The sequence below is a fragment of the Nuphar pumila genome, chromosome 7 (assembly GCF_984573655.1).
Source record: "Nuphar pumila chromosome 7, dmNupPumi1.hap1.1, whole genome shotgun sequence".
NCBI classification, from domain to species: Eukaryota; Viridiplantae; Streptophyta; class Magnoliopsida; order Nymphaeales; family Nymphaeaceae; genus Nuphar; species Nuphar pumila.
In genome coordinates, this window is record NC_143255.1 from 5,467,733 (window position 1) to 5,480,481 (window position 12,749).

The 12,749-nt window shown below is 36.9% G+C and overlaps 1 protein-coding gene and 1 pseudogene across 1 annotated transcript; both read right to left on the reverse strand.

The window, feature by feature from the left end:
- Positions 1 to 364: 364 nt before the first annotated feature.
- Positions 365 to 2,996, reverse strand: LOC149830963 (tryptamine hydroxycinnamoyltransferase 1 pseudogene; annotated as a pseudogene).
- A 336-nt stretch (positions 2,997 to 3,332) lies between these two features.
- On the reverse strand, positions 3,333 to 4,735 carry LOC149830964 (agmatine hydroxycinnamoyltransferase 1-like). Its single transcript, XM_090013573.1, has one exon. It carries the CDS (start codon positions 4,451 to 4,453, stop codon positions 3,464 to 3,466), a length of 990 nt encoding a protein of 329 aa, XP_089869699.1. The 5' UTR covers positions 4,454 to 4,735; the 3' UTR covers positions 3,333 to 3,463.
- Between the last annotated feature and the right edge of the window lie 8,014 nt (positions 4,736 to 12,749).

Sequence of the window (12,749 nt, forward strand, 5' to 3'; positions counted from 1 at the left end):
AATCAAAATGAAATATCCATGTTACATAAATCAAATGTGAGCTTTGTTGAAGGGCATTGTAAAAAGAAAAAAACCCTAAAAAAAGCTTCTAGTCCTCTTTTCAGGGAATTGACGAGTTTCCCGCTTTCGAAGCAAACTTCCCCAATGTAGCAAGACGCTTATGGTAGCTATGGTTCAACTTAACCATCTAGCTATTTCATTTGACCTCTATTTGGTACATTTTTTTAGATAATTCGGAAAAATTACATCATTCGCTCGCAAGCTAATATTTATATAACAAACATTATTGAGAACCACTTGTTCCCCCATGTCCAACATGCAAGTTGGTAATACTTTATTCCATAATAAAACCCTATATGAATCATTAATCAAGGGTGCAAGCTATCCTCTTGAAGGCCTCTGCATGGTTACGAAGCAGTGTGATGTGCACATTGATTCCCGCTTTGCCCTTGCATGATGAGGGAATAAAGACCACAACACCCTCTTCGGGTATCCAGGAGGGAAGGAAAGCACAGAGTCCACCACCACCAATGTTGACTTGATCAAACTTCAAGCCCAACCAGCTATCAACCTCCAAATGAGGACAGAGATGGTTTCCATCCATGTCTGATTCTGGGTGCAGCTCTTCTTCTTGATTCAGCACTCCAAAATCGATGAAGGATTGGAAATACTTCTTGTCAATTTTCCCTAGTGCATCCTTGATCAGCTTTGCTACATATCCTAGGGCATCTTGCTGCAATATCACACAAATGAAATAAGGTCATGTATGAGAGCCCTAAAAAACGAAATGTATCATATAACATGATGCGGCCTGGCCAGACGCAACTGAATGCATCTTGATGGCTAAGATCATATGTATGAACATGTGAGAATGCTGGCGACAAACATGCATTCAATTGGATGGCTAAGATTGACATATTGGTGCAATCTTGCCCAAGTATATTTCAACTTGATTAGACAGGTTCAACTTGGAAGCTCAACCCTGCCAGTATCCGAGTTAGTCCCTTGGAGGAATGGATGAATTACATTAAGAACCCAGATCTTAATCTCATAAATCTGACCTTCAAAAGTGATCACCTCTTTCAGAAGCAGACTTGCATTCTCTTAAGAATCGTTAGAGATGTCAATGGGTCAGTTGCAACCCGACTTCCGACATGAATCTTAATCTATTAGGCAGGTTGGGTAGTCAAATCTGGATCCAATTAATAATAGGATTTGGGTTTGGTATAAAATTTTGCATTCAAACCCAAACCCGAATCCTAATAAAAATCTGACCCAATTAATTGCAAATACTGGGTTTTAAGCATCGGATCTGGGTTTGGTTTTATCTTATTTCATCTGAATAAAAAATTCAAATCCAATTAGGGAAAACCTTTCCAAGGGGGTTGGCATAGTAGGGTAGGGCCTTGGCTGCTAGACAAGCAGTCAAGGTTCAATTCCCATGGGTGTCACCCCTTTGCGCAAGCCAATGCATAACATAGAACCTAAATACAGGGGTCCTAGTCTCGGAATTTTACGCAGCTAGCATGACGACCGTAGGTATGACATGCTGAGCTAGCGTGATCAGGTCTTCGTGCCAGGTGTAATTTCTTTGGGTTATAAATTCAAAAAAATTAGGCCAAACTCGATTAAGTCAGAACTTGGTAATGCATAGATCTGACCCGAATAGGACCTGTTTACATCACTAAGAATTGGTAACAGCATTAACCTCGGGATGCACTAGGCCAGATATACACAATTTATAATTGGAATTAGCCACCTTTCAGTCTAGCTTATTATTTCCTCTCCTTTCAGTCTAGCGAGTTTGAGTCTGTAACAACAGTAGGGAAGGGACACAACCGCCTCTAAAGGGAGCAATCGGCTTGATAGTAAAATCGTTATGATTATCGGATCCATGCCCTATATAAACTAAGCATTGATTTGGGTAATCTAAGCAAAGTGGAGTCACTTTATCAAGATGTGAATGTTAAAAACGGATGGTGAAAACCATGGTGACAAACGTTAAAAACGGAAAAATCTCGTGAGAAATTAAAATTTTTTCATAAAATCTCATGTTTTTTTCTGCAAAATCTCGGCAATAAAAAAATAAATTCAAACATATAAAAATATTTTTATAAGAAAATATTAATAAAAATTATTTAAAAATAAAAAACACGTTTTTTCATGAAAAATAGCTGTTTAAAATGTAAATATCGCATCTGAATCGGTATTTATGTTTTTTCATAAATCTCGCGATATTTTGAAAATCTTGCAAGAAATTACCGTTTTAAACTTTCAGGCAATTTCTTGCAATATTATCGCGAGATTTTCACAAATCTCGTGATATTTATCAGTATGGTTAGAACGCCAATTAATTAAAGCATTTGACTTCCCATTGTTGTCAATGCTATTATAAAAAACAAGTTTATATGGGAGAGCAAATTTTGCCTTAAGTTGGCTAGCTTGGCATTGCCTCCTAGTATCGTCATTCCTAGAAAAGTCTAGAATACAAGATATATAAGTCCATGTATGGAAGTGGAAAAAAATCTCACATGAAAAGAAAAATTACGTATAAAAATCTTTGATACAAGAAATTTTACATATGAAAGTTTTTCTTATGCTTTTATATATGACATAAAAATCCAATTGGAAGAGAGAGAGAGAGAGAGAGAGAGAGAGAGAGAGAGCAACTTGTCATATGAAAAATTTATCAATCTCCATAAATTTTTATAAAAAATTTCATGTAAAATATTTTTTCATTTGAGACAATTGGGAAAACTGTACCTTTTTCTTTTCCACTAACATAAAAAAAAATCATTTTTCCACTTCTTAAAAACAAAAGGAAGTCCAAAAGTTTCATTAATGTTAGGTAAAGGTTGAAAAGAAAGCCAAGGGCACCCTTTATTTCTTTGTAAACAGGGCTCTCTTCTCAACTGCGGATCATGTGCAATCAAATTGCACACTGAAAGTGTGCTGCTGCACCTGACTGCCCACAATCTCTGAATATAGCCTGTCATCGGTAGGACCAACAGTGAGATGAAGGGCTGTCAGGTGCAGCGGTACACTTTCAGTGCACCTTATCTACCCTCTCCCTTTTTCAGCCTTTTTGAGTTGCTGGACTTCAAGATTTTGGACATCACATGGAGCAGAAGGCATTATTGATAGAATACTATTCCTGTCTAGGTGATCTGTCGAATCACTTTAAGAAAGTGAATCGACATCTTCACCGTCCATTGCTTCATCCCACGAGGATCATGAGGTCTGTATGGATTTGATCCTGCCCCATAGGTTCATTAAAAAATTATTCCCCATCACCACTAGAATGCTGATATTCAAATACTATTGAGAGGAATCAATAATCTTCAGTTTCCACGGATCTGATTACATAAATTTTCTTAATTCAGAAAACTATTTCTGTTTGGCTTTGGAGAAAAGTTTATGGTTAAAAATGTATGTCATAATAACATCTTTTACATGCAATAATTTATAAAAATTGCCATTGTTTCTCAAAACTAAAAAAGAAATATTCTGATTTTTGGTCTTTTAGACTTACCCGTAAGAGATCTTTGACTGTTGCGGTTGGGTATGCACACAGCACCATGTTCCCAAAATACCCATTTGGAAGCATCAACCTTGATCTCCCATTCATCAATACTCGCACATACGTGGTCTCCATCTCTCCCAACCCGCGTGCTTCAGTCGCCTTCCTCCACACGTGTGCCAGAAGGCACTGAAATGTGCTTTGTTTAGCACCATCGCCATCCTTGCAGGCTCTTTCTTTCAGCCGTCCCAAGAATTCATCAGTGTAGTGCACAACCAGATTCTCAATGGACCCTACATCTACCATTTTCGGTGTCCGGCTCCAATCCGCAAACTCCAAGGTCCGGTGAGAGAACTCACACATAGGAGGGTCCCTAGGGACTAGAACTGAGTCGCCGCGGACCGGGACCGGATTGATCTCGAGACCTCGAACAACTTGGCCCCAATTTACTAGGAAGTTACCCATGGACATTCCATCAGCAACCCGGTGGTTCGCGGAAAGGCCAATGATAAGCCCCCCACAATCAAACCTGTTTAATTGGATCGTCATGACCCAGTCCAAATCTTGGGTTGCAGGATGCAGCTTGGTGAGAGCAGGAGTAGGCTCAAGAGGGAGAATGTCTGCCAGGCGACCGGCGATCTGGGTCTCAATAACTGGCACACATGCATCCTGATCAAGTTCTATGCAAGGACGCCCATGTTCATCAACTGCCAGTTTCCCAGTGAGCTGAGGAAAGCTATACAAGAGCTTGGCTAAAGAATTTTTCATGGCTTCATTGCTAGGTGTAGGAGGAGAGAAAGCGAGAACAGAAGAGATGAAGAGATCGGAGGCCGCGACGTCGAAGATCGTCAATGGAATCTTGGATTCCAGTTCTTCCTTGGTTCTTGACGGAGATGGCTTGATGAAGGTTGAGCTAAGCACTGTGATCTCCATGCTTCAATTGCTGGCTAAGCTGATTTGCTTAGAAGGTGATGGGGCTCTAAGCTCTATCCAAGAGCTCCCGGTTCTTATCTGAGAGCCAGAACCATGAAAGAAGCAAACTCTAGCTAAAGGGATAGATGAAAAAACAGAACAAACTTTCTTGAAAAGTAATTTAGCAGAGGCGTGAAAGATTTAGAGACTTGTATTCTGTATATATAGCGCTGAGCCTACAAGCATTTTGATTGCTTGTGTGTGTGTGAACAGACCACAAATTTTCCACGTGTCTTTTTCATTCCCTAATGAAACACATATAGGTGCCTTATGTATGGCAAAAAGCTTCAAATATGAAAAAAAACATGTCTGACTTTTTTTTAAAAATTGCTCAAATGACTGCCTGAGTTACTTTGTATTCAGTTAACTTTTTCACAATAATAATTTTAACCTTTCTTTAAGCGCTAAGATTGTGGGTTGTGAAGTTTTATTCATTTTTTAGAAGTTGGATACTAAACGAAAAATGATCGTCCTGTACGATAAAAATGACTTATTTTTTGAAATGCATCAAAAATTTTGAATTTCTCCCATATGCAATTTCATAAATTTTTGGATTTAAAAATATAATTTTACCTTTCACATATGCTGATTTCCTTCATATATGTGAATTTTCTCCCAAACATGTGAACACACGAATTTTCTCTTAAATATGCGAATTTCTTTTCAAATATGCAATTTTTCTTACAAATATAAGATTATGCAAATTATCTCTCAAATATGTGAATTTTATTACAAATATAAGAATATGTAATTTTCTCTTAAATATGTGAATTTTCTCTCAAATATGTGATTTTTCTCATAAAGGCTTTAACGTACTTTTGAAGCATCATTAAAGGTTTATTTTTATTTTTATTTTTATTGAAACTTTTACAAATACCAAGCATGAGACCCTTTGTTTGACATGTACTGACATTCACAAATACAATATCACATTCACAACTATGAGTTGCAAAGCTTCATAAAATGTGCAAATTGTTGGAAAAGTGTGCAGTTTGATTTCTACCTTGATATAAATCCTTAATTTTCACAAATCTAACTTCACAATAAGTTGGCAGAAGGTTGCAGGGTAGTGCCCCCTTGCCCGTAAGGTAAGGGTTTGAGAGTGTGAGCTCTTGTGGCGAGAATTTTTGGAAGGTATTTATTTAAAAGATGTGTACACATTTTGGGGACCTTCGCTACTCATGGTTGCGAATGTCCCTAAAATATGCGAGTTTCTTTTTACTAAAATTGCATAAGGGACATAGGCAAGAGGACATTCACAAATGTGTGGGAGATAATTTTCATATTTTAGAAAAAAATTATATATTTGAGAAAAATTCATATATTTTGATATTTGAAAGAAAGTTTGCATATCTGAAAGAAATTTGCTTGTGCGAAAGGTAAAAATATTCTTTTACAATCGAAAATTTCTTTTTTGTTTATTTGAAAGGCAAGCTGGGTTAGGCAGACCCACCACTAACAATAAAATTTCTTTTTTGTTTATTTGAAAGGCAAGTTGGGGATAGGCAGGCCCTGACCACAATCGTACCACTGGGGTTTTGAACCTGCAACATCTCACCACATAGAGACTTGCAGTGACAACTCCTACCAACAATGCACAACCCTTGTTGGTGGCAACAAAATTTCATGACATTTATAAAGAGATCAATATTTGGTTATGCAGACCATCTATATGAGCTACAAATCATAGAGCATTGAACCAATCAGATTCCACAGATGGATTTAGTATAGTTTAGTGCTTGGAATTGGCCTTTGAATTTTATTTTTTTAATAAAAGAATATAATTTTTGAGTTGAGAAAGTATCTCATATTGTAAGCCATTGATTTTCTAATGCCCATAAGATAATACTTGTGTCAAAATCGAGACTTAGGGCATGTTTGATGGTTTTTACAAGATTGGACAAAATGAACAAAAAAGATAGAACATAATACTGGTTTTGTTTGTTCCATAACAATTGTACCAATTCAATGTTTGTTTTAACCGTACTTAGATGTTGTGTTCCAAATATCTGTTATTTGATGACAATGTGCAGACAACTTGGATAATCATGGATAATGGGTTGGATTACTTTGTTTTGCATTGTATGTCCCGATCTGCCCAACCATATATGTAAAACCTATAAATTTTGAGGTTTATGAATAAATAAAAAGAATATCTGTTTGAACATGTTGGAAATCGTTTTTTGGGTTAAAAATTTCAACTTTTTATGAATTACATGCTTGTTTACTCATTTCTGGCCAATAAAAGAATAATTGGTATTTATAAAATTAATTCAGGTAATTAACTTTTAAATATATTTAAATTATAATTAAAAACATATGTTTGATTATGTCTATGACTTATCAAATTGTTTTCACAATGTTTTGAGCTTAACTAGATGTATTTAATTAGCTTGCGAATGAATTTTTATCAAACGGGTATTTTGGTCAAAAATAATTTAAGTGAGTATTTTAATTTTTGATGATGATTAATTAAAAAATTTCTAAAACAATAATTTAATAACAGCTATAATAAATTTGTGATTAGTTTTAGCAAAGTTTGGGATTTTGTTTAGTAAAACCGATTTTTTGTATAGAGCCGTAGTTCATATGAGTTTGGACAGAATGGGTTGACCCAAATTAGTGTTTCTTAAAAATTTTAATTAGTTAAAGTATATTCTATTTATTATTATTATATATGAATTTGAAATGCTATAGATAAATATATAGTATGATCATAACACAAATGTATTCGAGCAGGTTGTATGTTACCCCCTAAACACGGGGCCGCGTGTTCAGGGGTCCGAATGAGTGCCATGTGACACTCATTCGGCTGGTTGTATACGGAGGACGGAATATTGCAAAACCCAAGATCTTCCTCCGTACATAACCAGACGAATGACATGCGGCCCCGTGTTCCAGGGGGAACATACACTAGCCTCTCCAAATGTATAGATGTTAAAAACCCCGTTTTCAACGTCTTTTTCTTCAGGACTAATCATCAAACATGTCCTAAAAGGAAAAAAAATGCCAAAAAAAGGAAAAAAAAAACTCATTTGTACGTAATGGCATGTGGACCACATCCTCGTGTTCATGTGTCTTTGTGACACAACTACGAGCCAAAAGAGGAATCAAATGGGTAGGTGGCAATGGGCCCATTCCCTACCCCACGGCTCGATTTGATTGCTTCCTACCGTGTTACTTGTCAAGTCTATGTATGTCCAAAGCAGGCCACAATTCTGACCTTTAATTTGTTTTGTGTGACGGCGGGCTAAATAGATCAATAATTTTGTCAAGTTACCTAGTTTATTTGTTATCTTTTTCATGATTAGTATAATTTAGAAAAAAGGTTACCAAAGCAACCTCTAATGTGGAGATATTTTGAACTAAAAACGAATATTCATGATCATCTTTATACACAAAGATTTGATGGTTACAAGAGCAGCCAATGAATGGATTCATACATTTACGAAAAAAAAACCTAGGACGGCATACAAATAAAAAAAAAAAAAACTTTTTTGTATGGATGAATAAGTATAAATAAAAAAATTGAAGAAATATTTCTCTATCCTCATGATAAGACAAAAATAGCGAAAATCTAGATTGATGGTGACCTGTGCAACAAATCAATATATTATGCAATCTGCAAATATCCTACATCAAACCTGACACAATAAATAAAGTAGATGTAGGGGATATATGCACTAACAGAGAGGTAAGGATTTTTTTGCAGTCAGGGGAAGATGAAGCATGTGTAAATAAAATATCAGTACCTAACTTGGATCTCCAAATTTTGAAAATAAAAAAGTAGGTCCTTTCTCGTGTTTGTCATCAGGATCTCCCTAAAAATACGTGTAATTTGTTGTCAAGAGCTCGCCATCCACATGAAGTATCGTCAACACTATTTGTCATCAACGCCAAGAAGCATGACAATTAAAGAAGCCACCCCGATCCTTATCCCCATCCTTTTCTAAACCGATATTAGAATATTTTCAATCCCAACACACCTGACTAAAGTCACCCCTAAATCTAAACTAAAGTAGCTTGGACCAATCACAATGAATTTTGAAAAATCAATCAATAGGAGCCTTTCATGTCAACTTCTAACGGATCCAAAAAAGCCCTGTCCAAGAGATCTCATTTGTTATATGAATGATCCCAATTCTTATATGAAGGCTAAAACCATGAAAGAAGCAAGCCCTAACAAAGAGGATGGATAAAATCCAGAATCGTAAACTCTAACATGGCACCATTTTTGAAATCTCGATGAATCATTACAACCATATGGATGTGTGTACCAGAGACTTATCCTTCACAATATTTCAATGTGAATCATACCTCTTCCAAAAATTAAAATCACCACTCATGCATTATTGCCTGCAGAATGCACATGGTTGTTGAGCTGCCTGATAACACTCATTTTTGTGCTTGAAGCAGTTCAGATCCTGTACTAATTTAACAAAAACTAATTAATATAATCATAGATAAGAGACGTGTAGATAATAGATCTAATTTTCTGAGCACATAATCAAGTTAACAGTTGATTTTGACGATAGTTGTCTTTGACATGCGGTGACAATTAACTATTATGGTTTACAAGTTGTGAAGATTGAACTAGCAAAGTATTTGCTAACGTTCTTTTGCATGTCGGGCATTCATTTTATGGGATTGGTATGGCTACTGTGAACTTTCTAAGAGATTCTATACAACACTACTTTTGAATCTATTTGTTTAGAGAAGAAAAACTTAATTTATTGATTAATTGGAGAAGCAAGTAAACAAATTAAGCAAAACCCGAGCATAAGGCGATGAGATATCAACCCCAAGCTTTACAAAAAGTGCCAGATTACCAGCAAAGAGAGGGACAATCCAGCGAAGTTAAGAGCGACCAGGTGAAAGACGTCGGTCAGGACATGATTAAGGAGGGGCCGAGCATGCTGACTCCGATTCTCAAAGATCCTATTATTTCCTTTGCACCAAACTGCCCACCAAGCTGTGAACAACCAACACTGTCACATGAAGAGCCATCGGCTTTCTCTTGGGGAATCTTCGAATGTAGTAAATCTCAGGCAAAGGAGGCTTCTTGGATAGGTGACAAATAGAGTTGCCGCCATGAGGTAGATGCGGGTAGTCTCCAAAGCAGCACCACACATGCAACACACACTAACCATACATAGGTTGCGCCTGGACAAATTTGTGTGCATAAGTACCCCATCCATAATCACCAGCCACACAAAACCTAGCCCGCAGAGTCTGCCCCCAACCCACACACATCCACCCAGCAATGGGTCAAGCCCCAATCACTGAATGCAAGGCAAAAAGAGGACACTGAGAAGAGGCCCGAGGGGGAATGAGACCAAACACAATCAACATTATCATCATTCTATTGTACCAAGCCTACACCACTGGGACCATACAGCCAAGGAAGATCGTCATGGTCTAGAAGGAGACCAATCAGTAGGGGGCCCGCACAAGGCTTACTTGCCCTTAAAGTAATATGCCAAATCGACCCTCTCTCGACAAATATTATACCACCACCACTTAGGCAGCAGGGCTGAGTTTTTCAATGCGGGAGAAGGAATCCCAAGGCCACCTCTGCCAAGTGATGAATGCGAATTTTGAATGCTCATGACATTCGGCCCATAGAAAGGAACGAATCAGTCTATCAATATGTTTAGCAATCTTTACATGCATCTTGTAGACTGACATTAAGTGAGAAGGAATGGCTGAAAGAGTGGCATTGAAAAGAGTAAGCCTACCTGTCCTCTTAACTTTGCCGACAGCCCCCCCCTGTCCTCTTGACTTTGCCGATAGGGCACCTTCTATCCGCTGTCGGAGAATGATCGGTAGGGGGAGAAGCCCCCTGCCCTTTTGTTTTCCCTGGCAGGGGGTGGCTTCGCCCCCCTCTCCTCGATAATTTTGACAGGGGTCGAAGCCCCTTTGCCCCTTGTCTTTTTTGCACGACAGGGGGTGAATCCCCCTGCCAAAAATTTTTGCCTGGCAGGGGGCGAATCTCCCTTCCAAGAAATTTTGCCTCGGCAAAAGGCGAGACCCCCATGCCTCATGATTGATACAGGAGGAGGCGAGACCTCCTTGCCTTGACCTTACTGCCGGTAGGGACAACACCCCTGTTTGTCTCGCTTTCACTAGAGGGTTGTGTCTCCCTGTTCGAGCTCGTTTCAATCAAAGGGCGTCACCCTCCTTATTATCGGGTAATAAACTTCATTTTAACACAATGTTTCTTGCAGATTTCTCAACGGATCTCGCTTGTACCCCGCCACCCGTGGTAAGTAAGTGACAAAAGCAATGCAAATCGTGTAAATACCCGTGGTGAGTAAGTGATATATGTGCATCACAGGTTATTTAATTTCTTTGATATAATACTTTTTTGTTCATATATTCACTTAGCTGTGGATATCTAGGACTGCTTTGATGGAGTTCGGAGATCATGCTAAGCATGATCTTAATGTATGAAAATAAAAGTGTTCTTATTTTTGGAGTTCGGAGATCATGCTAAGCATGATCTTAATGTATGAAAATAAAAGTGTTCTTATTTTTGGAGTTCGGATTCCATGCTAGTCATGGTAGTAGTTAGCGAAATATTGGAGTGTGTTTGCTGCAAGTACATATTTGACATTGTTTTGATATGAATGATTTGAATGTATTGCAATGTTTGATGTGATTGTATCTATGCGTGCATGAAGTTACTTTCAATTTGATTATGACTTCCAAGTGAAATTGTATAAAGAAAACATGATTCAAATGAATATATCGTGTTATGAATGAGTTTGCACATAAAAATATTAAGTTATCAATGCATGCATTATAGTTTTTGTGATTGTATGACATTATATATATATATATATATATATATATATATATATATATATATATATATATATATATATATATATATATATATATATATATATATATATATATATATATATATATATATATATGTGTGTGTGTGTGTGATATCAAATCATTACATCTACCACGAATGCATGATAAATTTGATATTTTTTTCATCATAGCATTCTGATGATTCTCTTTTAACTGGTTAGGATAATATTCCTAACATCATACGAAAAAATGACTGCAAACTGTGAATGCATATACCGTAGGATAGTTGACAATGAGTATCGCTTGAATATATGGATGGTAATGAAAGTTTTATTGAATTTGCAATGACAAGTGTCAGTACAGTGGATCCCATAGGTCAGATTAGGTGTCCCTGCAAGATTTGTAAGAATAATCGATTTGTAGAACCTCATGGCGTTAGACATCACCTATACAAGAATGGTTTTGTGAGTGATTATCAGAATTTCATGTTTCATGGTGAAGAATTTAGGAACAATTTTGACGCATGGCTGAATGTAGAGCACAATAATTCATATATGGATTTGATATTTGATACCGCAGGACAAGAATTGAGTTTTGCTATGGGTTCTAGTGATGTAATAACTGGGGTAGAGGAAAAAACATCAAACGATGCAGCTAGTAGATTTTATGATTTACTTAGAGATGCTGATGAACCACTTTGGAATGGTTGCGAGAGTCACATTATCTAGTCTGCAGTTCTTCAACTACTGAATTTGAAGTCCGAGTTTAATTTGAGTCAATCATGTTTTGATCATTTGTTCTTTATTGTGAAGAGTATGTTGCCTAAAGATGATAAATTACCACAAAATTTCTATCGTGCGAAGGTTATGGTTAACGCTCTAAGTATGAGGTATCAAACGATAGATGTTTGTCAAATCACTACATGTATTTTAAAGATCAAGAAAATAACAGATCATGCCCGTCATGTGGGCATCCTCGGTTCAAGCCAAAGACAAGAGACAATGATAGCACGAGGTTAAAAGAAGTGTTATACAAGTCACTCCGCTACTTATTTCTCACTCCTAGATTGTAACAATTGTATATGTATTCGAGGACAGCTAAACACATAAGATGACATGCAAATAAAGTTTAATATGATAAAAACAAGATCACACATCCTTTTGACGCGAAAGCTTGGAAACACTTTGATTGTACTCATCAGACCTTCACAATGAAAGTGAGAAATGTTAGGCTCGAGTTATATACAAATGAATTTAATCTATTTGGGGTAGATCAACTCCATACTCGTGTTAGCCAGTATTTGTAACTCCATACAACCTTCCTCCAAGCTTGTGTATGAAGTGTCAAAATATTTTCTTGTCTCTATGGATTCCTGGTCTAACCTCTCCAGAACAAAATCTTGATGTATATTTAAGGTCATTGATTGATGAAT

What these genes read in the sequence shown, in the direction of transcription:
- LOC149830964 (XM_090013573.1), bottom strand. Translation starts at nt 4,453, where the DNA reads ATGGAGATCACAGTGCTTAGCTCAACCTTCATCAAGCCATCTCCGTCA.